This window comes from Pseudopodoces humilis, chromosome 9 (genome assembly GCF_049639895.1).
Source record: "Pseudopodoces humilis isolate 2021_Gansu_Grassland_sample_001 chromosome 9, ASM4963989v1, whole genome shotgun sequence".
NCBI lineage: Eukaryota > Metazoa > Chordata > Aves > Passeriformes > Paridae > Pseudopodoces > Pseudopodoces humilis.
The window spans coordinates 25688073-25708600 of record NC_142208.1 but is presented as its reverse complement, the minus strand read 5'-3'; the positions used below and the strand labels follow the sequence as shown (position 1 = coordinate 25708600).

At 41.2% G+C, this 20528-nt stretch overlaps 1 protein-coding gene across 3 annotated transcripts in view; it reads left to right on the top strand.

Moving 5' to 3' along the window:
• Positions 1-18569, top strand: part of LOC102104334 (VPS10 domain-containing receptor SorCS1) — a 261124-nt gene extending 242555 nt beyond the window's left edge. For all 3 annotated transcript variants that reach the window (XM_005520882.3, XM_088059513.1, XM_088059512.1), the window contains 6 exons: positions 1942-2073; positions 11487-11586; positions 14892-14997; positions 15171-15331; positions 16767-16885; positions 18213-18569. In XM_005520882.3, the coding sequence (XP_005520939.2) occupies positions 1942-2073; positions 11487-11586; positions 14892-14997; positions 15171-15331; positions 16767-16885; positions 18213-18269 (675 nt within the window). In that variant the 3' untranslated portion in view covers positions 18270-18569. The remainder of the gene's footprint in view (positions 1-1941; positions 2074-11486; positions 11587-14891; positions 14998-15170; positions 15332-16766; positions 16886-18212) is intronic.
• Positions 18570-20528: the final 1959 nt, after the last annotated feature.

The following is a 20528-nucleotide window of genomic DNA, read 5'->3' as shown; positions in this document are numbered from 1 at the left end:
AACAGAATGTCACAAAAACATTCTAGTGTAGCTGAAGATTTGGATTTGAAATTGAGGAGGTAAGAAGAGTTAGAAGAGATAGCTGGGCTTTCTCAGCTCAATAGAAAAATAGTGCAAAGAATTGTTTGAAATAGTGTTTCTGCTTTTATTTAAAAATAAAGATACTCAGATTTTGAAAGGACAAAACCTTGCCAGTGTTATTAGCAAGCTTAAGTGTTATTTGTGGCATCATCTGGGCAAAAACTCTAGAAAAAAAGTATGCACTAATCAGGTGCACAAATTTGTCTGTATTGTTTCTGAGATTTTTTCTGGTATTTTGTTAAGAGAGGAGGAAAGGGAAAAAAAGAGCATTTTTCTGGAGCTTGATCTTCTGACATATTTATGTCTGTATCAAGTATTCAAGGATCCATTTATCTTCAAGGTGAATTTTCAGAATATAAACATCTCAATAAAGCAAAATCAAGCCATGAAAAAGAAGAATTGTAAAACCACAGTACCAAGGCTACATTCTAAAAGCAGAGCAGTGAAAAGACAAAGTCTTTTTGTTATTTGATTAAAAAAATAAAAATTGATAGCTAATTATCCATCTTTATGTAGCTAAATGGTTCACCTTAAACAAGCCATTGTGAGAAGTTCCTGTAAAAATTAAAGATAAACCCAGTAGATTTCTACAGCAATTAAGTAAAAGGTATAAAAATGAGTCAAATAACTAAATAATTCAATAGGAAATTATAGCTGTGCTATAGAATTTTTATGAACTTTTATTAAAGTATTATATTCTTATTACCAAATATCATCAGACTTGGATAAAATTCTGCATACAAAATTACAGTTCTGCACTAAAATCTGATCTTCACTCTGAGTAGGGATAATTTCATAGTATCACAAAATATCCTTTTTCTTGTTTTGATCATAATTATTTGCTCGCATCATTGATTTTCTGATTACTGTCTCCCACTTTTGAAAAAAAAATTGTTCCCAGCCTCTGAAAATGAAGGCAGTGAAGCAATGAAGGAATGTCTTTCCTGACACCTTAAAGCAACCTGTTAGGCAAGAAGAAATAATGCAAGCCCTGGCTTCACAGAATACTCATAAAGAATATAGGAGACCTTTATATATTTATAGGAGTTTTTTCCTAAATCCACATTACAAAACAAAGCCAAATAAAAGAAGGGAACAAAGACACATGCTTTTCCTTGGTGTGTGGTGGAGGGGACTCCACATAGTTTCCCACAGATTGTCAGCAGTCATGCTAGGGTTTTCCACAGGAAAAGCTCAGAAAATTGTGATTTGTGATCAGTTTTGCTGACCCTTTGTCCTGCATCCATCATTTCCTCCGATGAGCTCCATGTCTTTGCTCCCGAACTACCATGGAAAAGAATTCCTGAGGTTTAGGTCCAGTTAATGTCTGAGAGGCTTCCAAGCCCTTACTGCAGGGGAATCTGTGCTGTGCCTCTGTGATCTGTATCTGAAGGCACTTCTCTTCCACCACTTTAAAAGTGACCAACTAAATTCATTACTTGAAAACTTCAGGTTAAATAAAAACCTTGACATTTAAGTGCCTTTGGCAGATAATTCACAATAGAAAGGCAATGGAGGAAGATTCATCAAATTATGTTTCTCCTTCCTTTGTCTAACAAAACTTCCTGAGAGCCAAACTAGGTCCTTTTTTGGATGATAACCGGGCAATCAGATTGTGTAGTGTTAGCTGAAACATAAGACTGGAGATGGCCAAGGCAGTTATGCCTGTAGGTGACTTTTTACAAATTTTTGTCTAATGTGTCAAAATTAGGGATATTAATGTCCCAACTTAAAAATTTCAGCCAACGAGATGTACAAGATACAGCCTACATGGTGAAAGTACTGTGATGCCTTAATGAAGAAGCTCTCAGCATTCAGTGCCATCTCCTCTGTTTCTGTCTCCATTTGTCTGTGTGTCAGGCTACAGGCATTTCCAGCAAGCATGTTCTGGTCGCAGTGCTCCCTGGCCTGCCCACGTCTGCTGAGCTCTTCATTTTACCATATCAAGATGCCACAGGAGAAAAAAAAAGAACAGCAGCAAACCTAGAGCAGGTATTGTGTCCATTACTTGGAGAAGTGTATGTTTATGCTTTTCTCTGTGTGTGTATATGTGTGAGATATATATCTGTATGTATATGGGATTTGTATGTGGCTAAAACTGATAATTATGGTAGGAATGCATCTGATTCACTGGGGTACATGTTACATTTTACATTCTCTTCAGGGCTTCTCTTTATGTTTCTGTTTTTTTGGGGTTGGTTGGGGCGTTTTTTTGGGGTTTTTTTTCTCCCCAGCTTTGGAAACAGGCTTTGGAGCTTCCTTTAGGAGTTTAGATACATATTTGTCTTCCCCTAGAAGTCCTGTTTACTTCATGGAAGTGGTAAGAAAGAAGGAAGGATTTAGGGGCTGATTCCTGCTTTCAGGAGCTGTGGAGTAGCTTCATGAAGCGAAGCTTATAGTCCAGAATCTAGAATGCACTGGAGGAGAGAGCTGGTGGTGATCCTGGGCAGTTCAGAGCTTCATTAGTTTAAGGCACAGGGATGGGATCTGCTTGCCTTCCTCATGGTGCTGGAAGTGGGGCTGAGCCACTGTGGATTGTTTTCTGTGTGAACAGCTGAAATAGGTTGTGGTGACTGAAGGACTCTGTCTCTCTGCAGACCCAAAAGGTCCTACCAGCCAGATGGGCCTAGCAGGATTGTAATTAAAAGATAAAACATTGTGCTGGGAAAAAATCCTGAAATCTTGTAGAATTATAGAATTGTTAAAGTTGGAGAAGACTTTTAATGCCATTGAGCTCAATTGATAGCCTAACACTGCCATGTGCACCACTAAACTATGTCCTCTTGTCCCATAGCTCCTTTGCTGTCTCTCAGCTTATTAGTTCAGATTCCAGGGGCAAAGATAATTTTGAGAGAAGCACCAGTGTACCTCTGCCCCTCCATACTCCATGTCCATGGTTCAAGCCATGTTAACTCAGCCATGAGCCTCAAACCTCCAAGTCACCCATACCCTTAAGCTTTCCCTTGCTCAGCATTCCTACCTGTCATCTTTTCTTTTGACAAATTACTTTTTTCTTCGATTTTCACCACCCATGTAGTAAACAAAAAATATGGAGATTTACTACTCTGCAAAATCTTTCCTTCCTTTTCTCCTTCATTTCCCCTTCTCCTTGCTTCCTTCACAAATTGGCAGGGAAGCCAGTCCATAAACTTTCAAATTTACATCTGACCCAGCTGCCTTCCGGCACTCAGCAGCTTACTCTTTCTCCCTCTTTTTATGCCTCTCTTTTTCTCTCCTGTAAAAATACAGTCTTTGTGTCTGTGGAGAAAGGAAGCCCTGGCAGTGCTCACTGGCCCTTTTTATGGTCGAGAAGAAATGTCATTTTCAGTGTAACTCCATCAACATCTCTGGCATGCTGCAGAGTCCAAATGGTAACCTCTGGAGGAGAGAGAAGCTGTTTGCCATTTGCAGCCAGCTCTCTCCTGTGGGAAGGAAACCCCAGGATGGTCAGAATGGTTTTCTTTCTGGCCTGTGGGTGCTGCATTCCCGTTCCTGGTAACTCTAGCAGAAAATGGTGGGGTTTTCAGTGAGAACTGCCCAAGGGCCACAAAAGATGTCTCTGCCCTCTGCTCTGAAGCATATTCTGATACTGCTCCTGTTATGTCATCTGTTTTGCCTGTGATCCTCCACTGTTCCTTGCCCAAAGTGTTTCAGAGCTCATTCAACAGCCTCTCCCCGTGCTTGAAGTTGCTGCGATGAGTTTTGGGAGCAGATGTTTTTGATAGCTACAGCTTAAGCTGCTTCTGAGGTACTTCTGATGTATAGTGCTCTTTTCTGGTAGGAATAGAAGTCTGTTTTGTGCTCATGGGCAAGGAACAAGCTATTCAAAGGCACGTATGTGAGTTTGCCAGTTTGCAGGTGCACACCCAAAGGAGTTACAGTTCTGAATTATTTCTTCTAATTTAGAAAAGAAGCTTCCAAGTATACAGGGAATAGAATGGGAATAGTTTACACAAGTACGGCAATGGAATAAGGTTCCTTAAGGAAGCACTTCATTATAGAGATAACTTTCTTCATCACCTGAGCTAGACCACTGTTCTGCCATGGGAAACCATGAGGGGTGTATGTGGTTCAATGGACTTTCACATCTACCAGTAAATCTCATTCATATTTAATAACCATGGGAGGCTTACATTTTGCTGTTTCTCCTTGGGGTGGATTAAGCTGTTCTGTTTTTATCTGACACATATTCATTTGGCTTTGTAAACATACTTTCAGGTCTCTCTGCCCAGCCACTTGTATCTAGGTGCATAATTCCCATTGACTTCAGAGGCACTTAAATGTCCACTGTCCCTTGAAAATCTAGGTCTTGGTTTCCCATTTATCAAAGTCAATAACACTCCTTTGTGCCACTCATGTTTTTTGAATCTGAACCCGTAGGCCAACAGTAGTGGGACTGCAGTAGTGCCCCACTTGACAAATGTACATTTCCATGCAGTTTTCCATGAGGGTAGTGCATTTGTGTCTCATGCTCCCTTTGAGACTATGCTTAGATGGTAAATGCCATTTTCTTCCTGACTTGATGTATCACTTTCATACAATTGTCCCAAATATTTTTTTTAATGTATACATAGAATCAATTATTGTCATATCTGTTTGCATTTAGAAATGGGAACTCTGCATTCCTAATATTTTCCATTGCAAACTAAAGTACCTTTAAAAAGTTTGACTGCTGTTGACAGCTAAAAAAATCTGTTACATGTGAGTCTGGGAAAGTTTTCTCAATGTGCAATATAGGACAATTTCACCTAATACATAAATACATAAATACAAAATAAATGCTTGATCCACTCCACTTTCTATAGTCAGTGCAAAGTTATTCTTCAGAGGTTCCTAAATTATCAAAAGGCCTTTTCATCCTGCAGAATCCCAAAACACATTATAAATCTTGTATTTATGTATTTATGACAGGAATATTGTGGCTTTTCTCTTTCTTTTTTTTTTTCTTTTTCTTTTTTATTTGGGTCATTTGATTGCTCTGCTTCATTTAACAGTAGCTGAGGACAGACTACCACCCTGTTTAAAAATGTAGAAATAATTGGCAGTTGTCAAACACTGGTCTTTGATTTGCATGCTACAACTGCAACAACACTGAAATATCCCAAATCTTGCAAAAACAGCCACACAGAATTGCCACTGGCCACTTGGGATGGAATGCAGTTGTTACACCATCTTTATGGATGGGCTTGGTGATTTAATAATTACAGAATTCAGATCTGCTACTTCAAAAGCAGATTTCTTCAAAATTCTTTCTCTTCAGTGAAAGGCAAATCTCTAATAGTAACATTTCAAAAAACTGAGTTATTTTTGGCACAAATCCAGTTCAAAATGAATGCTCGGTGGGAAAATACTCTCCTTAAAATTCAGTAGAGGGCAGTTATGATTATTTGTTGCAGTGTATGGTTTTACTCCGCAGGAGGATTTTGAGGGGTTATCTTTCTATTTATGCATTTCTCAAATGATCTTCTTCCATGTTGTTTTCTAGTGGGGGCTTTTTTTTCAAACATGCGTTTTCTTTTAGTCAAATGAAATGTAAGCAGAAGGTACATGAGAATTCTGAAGTGAAGTTTCAAGTGGAGGTTTCAGTGTCATCCAGAATTTCTCTTTAGTTCTCCGTTTGGGTGCTTTTCACTGGCCTGTTCAAAATTACTGTAGAATGCAAAACAGGGGGTAGGAGCAAATAGTTAATGACATTTGAGGCCATTAATCTTTTCTCTGAGAAGAGCTCTCAGCAGCATAGGATGGAGACTTTGGCAAATGGTAACATCAGCTGGTTAGTAGCCAACTGTATGCAATATGCTGCAGCTGTGGCCAGTATCTGTATCCAGCCAAAGAGATGGGAAATGACATGGATGACTGAATATCAAATGGACAGTGATGAACTGCAGAGATTAAATGAATCTTGTGAATTTAAAACCTTTGAGAGTGGCATTCAGGAAGCCTGGAAGCATATATCTCTTGAGATTCTTTCTTTAAAGCAGATTTAGTTTTACATCTGCTTCATTGCAGCTGATGAAGCTTCTATCTTATTTTATAGTTTGGGGTTTTCTTTCACCCACCCTCCTAAGCTTTAGTATTTCAGTGTATTTGCTTTCAGTACTTTTCTTTTCTCTGATGTATTTCAGATGTGCCCATCACCAAAACATATTTAGCATCAAGATCATGACAGTGAACGCCTTCAAATCTTACAGAAAATTGTGCCAATCAGTCCTGGAAATTAAATTCCAGGAAGAGGTTGATATACAGGGTAAATCATTTAATGTTTACTAGGAGAGAATTTTTTTAACATCTATGCCTTTGAATGAAGATCAAGTCTTCCAGTGGTACTTGGGGGAGGTTGGGCCAGTGTTAAGAAGTAAAGGCAGATGAGGAGAGAATGGAATAATGTGAACCAAAAGACCTTGTAACAGCGGCTTTTTATTTCCTTAGCCAGCTTTTCTTAATAGCTGCTTGTGTGCTGTAGGAGAGGCTGTGTAAATCTCTTGTCTTAATACCTTTGATTTAACTCCTTCCACGTGACTGTGAGCCCTCTCTCCCTCATCTTTTGCTCAGTGTACAGAGCAGCCCTTGATTCTCAAGGCTGGTTTTGGTTGCCTTTGTTCATCAAAAGTGGATCCTGGCTTTTATGTCCAGGTTCTCTCTGGGTTCATATCTGCTGCTCCATTCTTGTCCCAGAGTAACCACAGGAATATCCTCTGCCTTGTGCTCTCACAGTGTCCCTGGGTACTCCCAGCAGCTTGAATTTATCATCTTTCATTAAAGATCTGAAGAAATTCCTGCTGGAGCTGCTAAGTCAGTGACTGTGCTCTTTTCAGTGCTAAGGCAAGCGAGCTCTAGAGGCCCCATGTGAAGTGTCCAAGGTTATCCAGGGCAAGTGGCACAGTTTAAAGTAATCCACATTGGCCCTGACTCCTGCTTCACTTTCCCAATGTTGGTTTGAGTTTCTTCCTACTAAATCAATGTGCATAATTCTTTCCTTAGTTGTTTATTGATTTGCTCAATGAATTGAATAGAAGTGTAGCACTCATTAGTTGAGATCTTTACACAGTATCTATAAAATTATCAAGATTCTTAGCTAGTGCATACTAGCACAGTTGAATCACGTTCAATTAGTCTAAAATAGTTTATACCAGGGGTTTCAAAAGCCAATAAAGGTATGGGAAAATGCCCTTCTCAGTGATAATTCTGCTTCTTGGTTCACATGGCTTTTTTACAGTCCTAAATCTGACAAAATGCTAAGAGAAGCCAAATTAATTTTTGTTTTGTTCCATTTTTAAATTGGAATCTCTTTTTTTTTACCATTCACAAATTGTCTGTTATTATTATTCATTATGTGTCCTTTGATGAAAAATGATACATGAAGAATAGTTCCTATTACTAAATTATTTTTGCACATCATGCTTAATTCTGCAAATGAAGCAGATAAAGTCAATGAGGCTCAGTTAAGGACCAAAACTAATTCTGAAAGCTAATTATTTTCACAAGAGAGACTCTTGAAGACTGTAAATTAGGAGGTTGCTATTCTAAGAAGTTTTGTCTTCAGCTAAGTTAGTTGCATCTCCAAGAGGGAGAGATGAAGAGGGGGAGGCCTGAGGCCAGCCTGTTCCCCAGATGAAGGTCTGCCTGTTCAACTGGAGTTGCACTGCTATTTTTGAAACAGGTCAAAGTACTTTGATGTTTCCTTTTCTGATTTTTAAACCAAAATACATCCATGGTATCACTTTGAGTGCAGAAATAAAGGGAAGCACAAACCCCAAAATGTTCACCATTGAAACCTTTTAATTACCTCAACAACTGAGATCAGCCTTTGTGTGGAAATTTAATTCAGAGACACTTTATTAATACTGTAAACAACTCTAGTCAGAACCACTCCTAGATTAAAGTCTGATAACTGAGCTAGAAATAGGCTCGACAGAGTGAGAAAGGCAGAGGAGTCTGTCCTCCAATCTCAAAGCAAATGTCCTGACTGACCTTTCAGCTCACAGGCCCCCTTGGGACCATGTGAGGACCACAAACACTGCCAGGTCCAGCTTTGGAGACCAGTGTCCAATCCCAGTGTGAATTTGACCCTTGAGGTTTATGTAAACTGCTCACTGACCTCAAATACTGGCTTTTGTAAGCCATTATGTATGGTTTTCTATTTCTATTTCAGATAATTCTTAGGAGTACAGAAAAGCATTTTCACTGTGTATGCCTATCTTGTTTTCCACATAAAGAAAAATGAAAATATTGTACTGAACAAGCAAACATTTTAAAAACACGTCTGAATGCATCTGTTCTTCCCTCAGACGTGTGTGTCAGGAATCTCCAGAGCTGCCTGAGGAAGGCAGATGTCTGATTCTCAATAGAACTTCCAGCACTTTTGAAGATCTTAGACTGTTACTTTTTTCACTTGTTCAGATTCCATAAAGACCAAGGCAAAAAAACCCAAAAAAACCCAGAAACAAAGCTGTACACAAAAAGCCACTGGGAAAACATGTAATTAATCGAGCCAAGGAGATGTGCTTTATACTCTGTGCAGAATGAACAGTTTTGCTGCCAGTTTTGACACTTTGTGTGTAGTCCTGGAATGGTTACAGCTGCTTCAGGGCTCTGCTGAACCACTGGTGGTCTCAGGCAGAAATTATTTTAGTCTGAGATGAATTTGTTCATGTTATACAATGAAGTCCTCATTCATAATCAAGTAACAAAGCAATACAGTAATAATAAATTTCAGTTGTGACTCTTTCTTTCTGTCTTCCTTTTCCTTACTACTTCATCCTTACAGCCTCTCTCCTTCCTGTTTTTCCTTTCCATTGGCCCTTCAGAGAGGAAAGCCTTTTTTTGTTGACTTTCCTCTCACACACCCTGCCTGCTGGGAGGCAGCCACAGCACCTCTCAGCTGCTGTTGTGCCTCTTCACTCAGTGCCACAGGAGCTGCAGGCAGGCCAGGGGAGATCTCACTGTTCCTTCGGGTCACTAGAACCCAACCAAACCTCTTGTACCTTCTCGTGCTTTCTCCAGATTCTCCCATTCTTCCATTTCTTGCCCAAATCCTTGAGGAAGCCATTCTCCAGTACTACCTAGCAACATTTACTAGCTGCAGACTGTTAGATATCCCAGGAATATCACATTCTATACTCTGCTGGTAGAGAAGGCATCATGTGTGTTCTTCACCTCTGCTCTTGCCCTGCCATTTTGTGTGGCTATCACAGTGTGCTGAAGAGGAATGACACAACTTGTGGTTGTCTCCTTTCCTTACTTTACTGTCTTGTATTTGGGGGGGTGGGGGTTTGTTTGTTTGTTGGGTTTTTTTTTTTCCAGAGGCTCAGCTACCCCAGAAGCATCAGGATATCAGAAAGGAAAATTCCTGCAGGATTATGGAAGAGAACTGTTAGGTTTTATGTGGGACTGCATACAGCCAGGATGATACTTTTCCCATTAGTTCCATGAGCCATTAATGTACCTGGTTTACAGCATATCAATCTGCATCTGTTGCTCTAGTTTTAGAGATGAAAAACTTTTTATAGTTGTCAATCTTGGTTATTAATATGCTCAAATCCTTAAAGAGAGCTATAATTTGCTTCTCAGGCATTCTTCATGTACTGCACATCTTTGTGTCACCATCCCTGCTGCTCTGAGCTCAACAGATGGCTCTTTGAATGCAGGTGGTATTTTTTCTTGATATTGGAAGAAATAAATTTACTGCTCATTCTGACACCCATGAAATAAATTGTAACTTTAAAGAGATATATTTAAAAATATAAATAAAATGCCTGTAAGAGTTATTGCCAAATTGATATTGGACCAAAGGCACCTATTCAAGTGATCAGCAGCCAGAAATTAAGTGTATGAGCCAAGAGTATTGAAAGAACCATTAAGAATGTTAAAAAAAAATAAAAGAAGCAGATAAATCTCATACTGTGATGAATGATAGCCAAGGAACATCTAATCATATCTGGGTAGAATTTACTGAAATAGCTCAACCAGACAAAAATTAAGAACATGAAAAAGATGGTGTAAAAATTATTGGGATGTTCTTTTTTCTGACATTTTTTCATTAATATTTGAGAAGGAATAAGGATTTATTTAAAACAAATTGAATTAAGTGGTGAGCACTAGAATGCGATTCCACTCAATCCTGGTGTGTCTATGAAAACACATTCTCAGCAACTGCATATTAAGGGTTATGGGGGATGTTGTGTTTCCAGTTTCCCAACCACCTTTCCCTAATATAGCCAATGTTCAACTGGAAAACTGATCTCTGCTGTAAGAAAATGTGAAATACACGAAACATCAGGCATATGAACGTACAAAAGACACACAACAAACTGACAACACCATGTCTGTAGGCTTCCATTCCTTGATTAATCTATCTGGATTTTTTGTTTTTAATGGCAGCATGCCCGGAACTTCTTGAATGTAATGAAGTGTGATGTGGAAAAAGTGGATCTGTGCATATTGCGGCAAACTGACTTAAAAAAGGCACGTTTGCCAACAGATTGGTCCAAAGGTTGGCTCCTTACTGTACAAATACAGATTTCATGGGGTCTTATCTCAGCAAATGCTCATCTTTTCTGTTGTGTCCGTAAAGGAGGAGTAATCTGCTTCCTTTCTGCTAGGGCTCTGTTGATGCTGTCGGTTATGGAAGATAATCTGGTGATCTGAAAGCTCTGTGGAATAGCATGAAAGAGAGTGGGTTATGCATGTAACCCATAAGAGGAGATGGGAACATGCATTTTCTTTAAGCCACATTCTGTAGTCAGTAAACACTTCCAGGTTTGAGCTGGTTCTGGTACATATTTAAGGATTAGGGAGCAGCTGTCCTGAATCTCAGAGATGGATGAAATGAAATTTGCTTTTAGAATTTGAAAGTTAACTGCAAGCTGTGGCAAGGATCTAAACCATTAATTTTTATTCAGGTATATCACATGTTATGAACATTCTCTAAGAGCATGGAACTGGCCACTCAACAAGCAAGAAGTTATTTATTTCGAGCAAGTGTTCATTAACAACTGAAATGTTCCTTTTCCCTGGAAGAGTGAATAAATTCACTGACATGCTGGCTGCTCCTGTGGCCACTTTCACATGTGGGTAGAACGTTCCTTTGGGGGTCAGTTCTCTTTTGCTGCTGGGCTGCTCCTACAGGGGTGTGATGGGGCACCTTGTTGCTCAGTCAGTGATGGCCATTCACAAACCACTTTGTCCAAAATCCTTCCTTGTGGGGTGATAGGAGTCTGTGCTCAGAAAGTCTGCAAAATCTTTCCTGTGTCCACAGCTCCATTTCTTACCCATCTATTGGCAATCTAAACCAATGACTAAGAAATGATCAATGCATTTCTTGGTTTATCGTCTTTTTTTTCTTTATTTTTTTTTCTTTACTTTTTGTTGTGGTTGGTTGTTTTTCTGGTTTTTTTCCTTCCCAGATTTCAGAGACACTGATCCAGAAGCTGAATCAAAACCTGGTCCATTTTGAGTTGAAGCCAGGAGTTCGAATCCTTGTCCATGCTGCCCATTTAACAGCAGGTGAGTATCCTCTCCCTGTTTATGCCTTCTGTGTTGCTCTGGAGCACAGCAAGCAATATATCAATGGTACTAGTGTGCTATCAGCTGTATTTTAAACATTTCTTCTTTTTATATCACAATAACAACTCAGTGTATGAGCAGACATTAAAATGTCTGCTCTACCTCCCCTTTCTATATCATGCCAAAAAGATATAGTGGCTTTTGCATTTACAGCTAATCCTTTTGTTTTCTTAGGTGCAAGAATTTACTGGTGTTTTTGGAAACATGGTATAGGTAGCAGTAGAAGTGTGTATTTCTTGGATATCTCTGAAATATTTAACATCTAAGCAGCACCATGGCATTTTCAGCCCGGGTCACACGGTGCAAAAGTTACCTGCTAGCCTCAGATATGTTCAGATATTTTAGAGTCAACAAACATTCAAAGCAACTAAACACCGCTCAGAAGTTGTTCAGCAGTCCAAAAGACTACAATCAATACAGATATGCACAAAAGTAAGATCAGGCAGTTTGGACTTTAACTAATCCTGTATCAAAATAAGTCATCTCCAAAGTCCTGCTATTAAATTACATCTGTAACTGTCTATTCTGCATGCTAAAACCTCATTTCACAGCAAAGGTCCTACTTAACTACTGCAAGAGGTGGGACAAACCAATCCACACTCTTAGGAGTTAATTTTCCCCAGGCACTGCTGATAATTCTGATCAGTTGGTATCAGCTTCTTTTGGTAACTTGTGAACTTAAACCCTCAGTTCATTTGTACCAGCAAACTGCTCTCCAAAAATCTTTTTGTGGTATGAATGGATCTGCCCAACCAGGTGTGAGTCCATGTGCTGCCTTGTAAGCAGTAAGAAAAAAGAGACTAAGAGACTATTAAGAAAAGGTGTAATGTGACTGCCTTTAAGTCTTCCCAAAAGAAAGGCCTGGGGTTTCCAATATTTCATTTTTCCTAAGCAGAGCTTTCTAATGTATGTCCTGGGATTATTGATGTATGTTTCTGCTTTCCATTAGCTGTGGAACAGATGCTTATTTTTAGACAAGTTAGAACCAAAAGCATATAATGTCCACTTCAAAAATTTGTTTTACGTGCTATTGTTTGTAATTTTTACCAAAAAATGCACATTTTTATTTGTATTTACACACAGACACCAGGATGGAATACCTTTTGTCCATAACAGATGCAAACACTCATTTTTTTTCTGCACAGTAGGCTTTGTGGTACTCTCTCAAAGCCACTGGTGAATGATTGCTGTAACTGGATTCAGTGTCTATAGGATCCCTGTAGGATTTTGTCTCTTGCAGAAACAGGATTTAGTAAGAATGCAAAATGAGCTTGGACGGCCAAACTGTGTATTAAAAACCCAGAGAAAAGCCACTGTGAGGTCTTTGGGGGATTATGTCTCCTTAACAAGCTGCAGAGGTCATGACTGTTCTCTGTCTAAGTAAAAGGCCCAATTTCATGATACCAAAACTTGTGAGTAGTCTAAAATTTGACAAAAAGCCATGAGAGACTTACTTCTCTCCTGAAAGCTATTGTTTTAGTTAGAAAATAAGAAGAACTGGCCTTTGGAAATCCAAGCTTTCATAAAAAATTAAATAAAATGAAGAGGGAAACCTGGAGCACAGCACAGTGCCAGAAGCAACCCTTAGAAAACACAGTCCCAGGGGATGCACATACCCAAAGGTGCTGCTCTGGGCTATGTTATCCCTTCTTTCCCAGCCTTTTCATGATTTTGTGTTGGACTCTGGTAGCTATACGCTGTAGTCAGCTGAACCCCAAAGCTGAACATGTGCTTTTGGAAGTGTACACACACATGTATGTGTACAGCTACATTTATGTCCCATGCCTCAGTGCATGGGTGTGCTCCCCTCTCTGTGTGCCTGCCCACACACAGCAGCATTTTCTGCAGCAGAGGACCTGCAGGGAGCAGAAGTGCAGGTGTCTAAAGCAGCTTGGAGTGCACATTCAAGCAGACCCTGTGGAAATGACCCTCTGTGTGTGAGTGTGAACGTATGAATTCCCTGGAGCACAGAAGAGTGGCAGGCATTGGCCTCAGCACATTTCAGGCTTCTGTCTTCTTTGTTCAGACCACACTGGAAGAAGGATTAATTTATGGCAATTATAGACAACAGGTTGCAATTCATTTATCATGTTCGTTCCTTCTTCTCACGAGATAAAAAACAAACCAATGTCCCCAACCCAACAGACAACAACTTACTAAGGCAGAGGAAAATATGCCAATATTCCTCACAAAGCAGTTAAATAGCTGTTTATTACTAGGCTCTCAGTGCAGCATTAGAGCAAGAACATTGAGTGATGCTGAATCTGAATAGGCTGGAGAGCCACTTTGTCATCCCACAGAACTGCAGAGACCCACAAAACACAGATGGAGAGGGGACAGAGTGGAGATGTGTGAGGAATTCATAATAATGGATTCTTTTATTCTGGTTCTTGCTAGATGTGGGAAGGGGAAGGTTTTTCACTTTGTAAATTTTGGCTTTATCAGTCTGGGTGTGAAGCTGAGCATACGTGTGCATGTGATGTGTGTGCCTTTGCTTGTGTGTGCCTGTTTCCTCGTGTCTCCTGGCTCTGGTTTAGGAGGGGTCTGTTCAGTGCATGTGAAGAGGTGCAAGAGGGGCAGGACCTGTTTGGCAGCAGTTCAAGCTGACTGACTGCCTAGCAGAGAAGGGCACTACCTGGGCCGTGTTCTGTGTGTGAGGGTGTGCTTGCTCCTTGGCATGGCACAGCTGGAGCTCTGTGTCTGTCTGTCTGTCTATCTGTCTGTCTGTCTGTCTGCAGTAGTGTCTGCATGAACAGCTGACTCCTCTGCTTCTACCTGTGGAACTGCTTGGAGGCTCCTTCCTGTATATGTGTGTGAGAGTGATGGAAACTGTTTAATACCACTCTGTATTTCTGGGAAATCCATGGGTTTCCATCCCCATGGGATGGGTTGCTGGCCTTATTGTGGGAGGGGTTGTGTCAAGATGGTGAGCAAAGTGAATCAAAGCACTGAGAGGCTCTTTGATTAAGATTGTTTTTGGTGTGTGTTGGTTTTTTTTCTTGAATCTGAAAGAAAGTCCTCTAAGGGGAAAGCTGTGGAACTTCACACCAAGGGCTGTGTTAAGCACCACAGGTGATCTGAACTCGGGTTTCTTCCCAGGTGGATTAAAAAGGGAGAGAAGCCCAGGAGATGTGTAGACCTGCTACAAGTGCAATAAGAGGGGAGAATGAACTGTATTTCTGGAGGGAGCAGCTTTCACTTCAGGCTGGGGGTCCCTCTAAGCTTCTCCTTCTCTTCTCCTGTAGCTCCCCTGGTGGACCTTACTCCCAGTCACAGTGGTTCAGCCATGCTGATGCTCCTCTCTGTCGTTTTTGTGGGACTAGCTGTGTTTGTCATCTACAAGTTCAAAAGGTATGACCTTCCCTGAGCCATTTCCTTCTCTCTGTTGCTGCCTTTGGCTGAGGTGTTTGGGGTTTGTTTGCTGGGTTTTCTTTTTCTGAGTGAGTTGTTTTTTAGTTTGTAAAAGCTGATACTACATCATCTGCCAGAGTACCACACAATGATGGTTTCTGTTAATGTTTTAGGAAGATTCCTGGCCTTAATATATATGCACAGATGCAGAATGAAAAAGATCAAGAGATGGTCAGTCCAGTCAGTCAGAGGGAAAGCATACCTAATGTCCCTCAAAGTGAGATGATGAGCCCTGAGCAACTAGTAGATGAGAAGTTGGAAGTCCACCCCATAGGTAAATAACTTGCAGCATCCTGCAGCTGGTCAGACTCTGACTTACAATTGGCTAACCTTTTTCTCAGTTTCCCCTCTTCCCATATTCCTGCACATTCCTCCTCCCATCCTCTTCTGCTGCAACATTAGTTGTGCTACAGGAAACCTTCTAACTCTTCCCTCTCCCTCACTGCCATGTGATGAAAAGGAGGGGAACAACTTTAGGCTTTTTCTCTCTCCTAGTTGCTCTACGTAGATCCCCTCCCCTTCTTAAAACAGTCCTGCTGGCAATGTAATTTATTTTGCTGGGGTTGATGTATTTGTGGGGCTAAGCCCCATTTCCAGAAGAACTTCAGCCACCCTCACCTGGAACATGGAGGTGAGCAGGTGATTTGGTAAGTAATATCTAAAAGCTAAATATCTGTTGATGTTTTGACTGCTGGGATCTCTGTGCTGTGCCAGACCTTGTTGCCAGCAGCAGTGTTAGTCTGGCTGATTCCCAAATAAACTGAGTAAAACCTGGGATCTCAGTATTGAGCAGCTGGGTTTATCCTCCGGCTGACTTCTCCCACAGGCATCCGTGTTTGATTATTTCCAAAAGCAGGTTTTTTTAGGCCCTAAAGTGAATAGATTTGGACAGGGCATTCTGGGATCTGTCTGATTTCTGTTACCTGGCTACAACAGAAATACTGGGACAGAGCAGGGACAGTTTCAGTCTGGAGACATGTTCTGCTAAAGCCAGGACTGCTTAGACAATGCTCAGCTTCACTCATGAGGCGACTATTCTGCAGGTCCAGACTGGAGGTACCCCTGCAAATAAGAACATGCACCTATTTTAGAGGAATTAAAGAGAAAAGACTGCTCAGGGATGTTGTAGAGTGTCCTTCTCTGGAGATAGTCAGAGCTGTCCCGGTCATGATCCTGTGCCACAGGCTCTGGCTGAAGTTGTTTCAGCAGGGGGATTGAACTAGATGTTGTCCAGAGGTCCCTTCCAACCCCAACTGTTTCGTGATTCTGCGACTTAGGCAGGAGTGAAGCACAGGTACAACTGAGATTCCTTATTTGCACAGATTCATCAGCCTAAACAAACCTTAAATCTTACCTGAGGATGTTCATAAAATCTGTTGGAGTGTTTGCTAAAGCAGGCTTGGAGTCACAGCTCCTGTAGAGAGGGACCAAGGAAAAGGACAGTTTAAGGGGGGAGTGTGATGTGCTAAGATTGCAGCCTGTGAAACAACCTAGGAGAAAAAGGAGAAAGGCTCATGATGAAACTGATATCTAAGCTGGAAGCTGCACTGCACTCAGTGCTGATCTCTCCTAACCTGTTCACTAAGGAGATTTTTTAGCTATTAAAAGCTTTTAAACAGCTATTTATCAGCAGACCTGGACACCCCTGCTTAGCAGAACAGAGGATGGAGTGAGGAGACCAACCTTCCCTTGTGGTATTTCCTATGCAGAGCAACTTCAGGCCACAGTCCAGAACCCAAGGAAAGGAAATGCAACCAAGGTAGTCTGGACAGAGGACTTCCAAAAAGCTTGTGGATCACCAAGAGATTTCAAGCCAAGACCCAGAGCGGTGGGTCCTAAACTTTAACAATTTTTTTTTATGTTTGTTTTTTTTTTTTTTACTGTTGGATTTTTCCCCCCTAGAAACCACCAAGGTAAAATTGCTGTAAGATGCTAAGAGGGAAACACCCAATTTTGTCAGGAACTCTTTTCCTAGAGTGGGGTGAGCTCTGGGCTTTGAGCTTCCCCTTTCTAAAAGAATCCAGTGGTGGTGGTTCACGCTGTTCCAGGAGCAGGGAAAATTTGTTTTTTACAGGTCATGCAGACTGTAGTGGCAAGGGACAGTCACTCTATGCAAGGTACCTTCAAAACTGCTCTTTCTGGTGGTGGAAACAAAACCCTAGAAGGCTCTAGGATAAGAGAAATCAAAAGCAAATTTTGGGGGCAGGTTTTCATCTGGCACATCTATAGCATTTCTGGCTTTCTGTAACAGCCAGAATTTTATACATTTCTCTGCTGTGCTACTGGACACTGCACTGAACCAGAACTTGGCCTTTTACAACTCCTTGGTTTGCAACTATGACTGCACAATCAAGCCCTAAAGTTAAATGTGTGAGATACACAGACTCAATTATGTATCAAAAGGAATCAGTCCAACAAACTTCCTAAGAGTGTTTTTCCGTCCTGTCAGTGAGATGAATGAGAAGACTGAATCAGAGCTCATTGACAAAATGAGAAGGTCTGGACCTAGGTGTGAACAGAATAGAAAGTGCAAAGGCACTCTCTGATACAACCACCTCATCTGTTTCTGGAAATCAGCAATTTCTTTTTTAATGAGTTTTCTTTCTTCTGGGAAAACAAAGCAAGACTGTAATTGGGTGTTTCTCTTTTGTATGCCTGTTCAGAAACCATTTGATTTTTCATCACCTTTGACTAACATTCAGGGATCCTGCCTTGGAGGAATCAGAATTCATGTCCCTGCATCATTTAATTTTCTCTCCAAACTCTGGCAGCAAAACCTCTCTTTCCTATTTTCTGGATAGGAGTGGTTTAAGTACTTCTTTTGCAAATGCAAGGTTAAGGTTATTTATGAAATCTCCAACAACTTACCATTTCAAATGAGTTACACATTTCCTCTGAGGACCTCAACCCCTCCTCCTTCCCTCCACCCCTCTGCTCCTGCCTTTCCCTCTACCCTTCAACATGGGTGAATCATCTTCATTAGCAAGAGAACAGGATATCACCTTCAGTGTTTGAATGACAAGCAAATATTTCTGGAAAGAATGTGTCAGTCTGGAACAGCTGAATCCCAAAGGTCATCAAGGTGATACCTGCCAGCATCTTCCTTGACTAAATATGCATATTATTTACTGATTTTATTTTGTTCTTTGCCACAGGAAGTATTTCCACAGCTGCTGAGCCCCAGAGCACAAAAGAAATCCCTACCTATGTAAATGGTTGAATTGAGGACACCAACATCTGTATCTAAAAAAAGGAGGAGAGCTCACTGCATTTGGACTTTTTAATTCTTCAGATGACAAAGGGTTTTTAGCTTTAAGCCTGTGCATGTGGACATTATACTGAGACCATAGTGGAACTGCATTGTACAGGTGTTCAATTTTAGTGGGGGGTGGGGGGAGAGGAACTGGTACCACTATTCACTCCTGCGGCCCTTCCCCTCACCCTTCCACTCTCTTTTTTCTGATCTGTCTCTAATTTGTAGAAAATTCATAATGATATAGGCCAAGAATATGCATGGGGGGGGGTCTCTTCTTTAGGGACAGGGGTGGGCTGGGATGTGGGGGGAGAAGGGCTGGGGTGGTGGGAGGTGGGAGGGAGAGTTTAGGGTTCTTGGCTTTAGGTTTAACTGCTCTTTTAGCACTTTGGGCTGCGGGAGGGGTAGCCGTTCCAGCAGATTTCCGTAGGACACACACACACACACACAAAAAGAAAACACACTGGAGTTTTAAGGCACTGAAAATATTCTTGGTCAGTCTGGTTTGTCTCTCTGTTTGGACTCTGCCCTTCGTTCCTCTAGCTGCAGCTGCTGCCCATGCCCCACACTGCGAGGAGGCTGAGTGTGAGCGTGGGTGATGCCAACTGCAAGGCCAGGCTCCTTCTTAAACAGCTTTCTTAGCCTGCCCACCCCAAGGCATCCCACTGGTAGTGCCATGGGAGGATAACACTGCCTCCTAACCCTGAACAGAAAAAGCATGCATTGCAGGCAGGAGGTTCTTGCCAGCAGGAACTTACTGTACTTTGTGCCAGCCTTACACCTTCAATTTTGGCTGAGAGAAAGCAACACCCTCAGCTCCATGTAGTGCTGATGGCTGAATTTGTCTGGGAAGTCCCAGGAGGTCTCTGCCTTTTCAGTCACCCAAAGCCCTGTCAGTTTTTTGAAATGCACCTTGTCCATAGAATAGGGAGCAGGGAAAGGTCTGTGCAGTTTTCCTATGGCTTTCTTTGGCACCCCCATTGGCTGCAGATCTGCAAACTCCTGCCACTGTGGGAAGAGAAGGGAGAACTTGGCCTGGGACTATTGCCAAGCATTTTGAGCCTCAGCACCACAGGACCTTACACAAGATTTGATTTCTTACCAATAACTTAAGCTTGTATCTTACCCTGCAAGTGGAAATGAGGCTGTAGGACGTGTTCGCACAGACTGCAAGGGATCAGCAGGAAAGCAGGAGTAGTGCACCACAAAGACACTGGATAGTTGTGTGAAGCCTAACACATGGTCATTACAACTGTTGGTTTCCAGCCCAACTCAGGTAATTAAACCTAGCACCAAGATTTTGGTTTGGAGTATAAAGAGAGAAATACTGTAACCAGTGTACACTCACCTAACCATGTTAGGTGGAGGCAGGTTCATAATCAGTGAGGCACACGTAGGAGGCACACCGATCACTGACAGAGGTGGATTTTGTTCAGTGGGCATTGCCCATGGCAACCTGAGTCAAAAACCAGGAGAAAGCATCATGGTCAGTGCGGCCCAGAGTCCCAGGGCAGGGATTTGGTGGTGGTGGGTTTGAATTTCTCCGTCACAAACTGGGCACAAACCTAAATCAACCCACTTGCTAGCAAAACAAAAATGATCCCAAGGATATTAGGCCTGTAGTAGTTAAAGGATAATCACAGTACAGAGTCCTCTGTCTCTTTCTGCAGTTTCTCTGAGGACTGATAGAAACACAGCAATTTGTATGGCTTTGCTATTATGTTTGCAACTACAGCTTTAAGAAAGATGGGAAAGTTTTGGCTGCAACTGTATAATAGTCCCCACTGAAGTCCAACATTAGCCAACTTATTTTTATAGTAAGCCAATCAAAAAGTTTTCTTATAGTGTTGGAACTATTTCTAATTTTAAAATTACTTTTTTTGATGTACTTTTTCATCTTCTTTTTCTCTTTCGTTAAATACAATGTAGCGTAATGTATAATTGCTATTGTTTATTGCTTTTACAGTCATATTTATTAAACAGATTATGTCTCTAAATAAAGGCCCATGTTTTTGTTGCTCATTTTAGCCTCTATCCCTGACGGGGATCACTAAAAATATTAAAACAAGAAGTAGCTGATAACCTAAAAAAGATATGGATGCTCACAAATGGGGGGAAATACAGTTCCTAGAAGCAAAGGTAACTTTCTGAGTCCACAATTTTTCTGCTTTCCAAACAAGCAATGATAGAGCTCTGTGCAGTTCCCTGAAACTCCAGC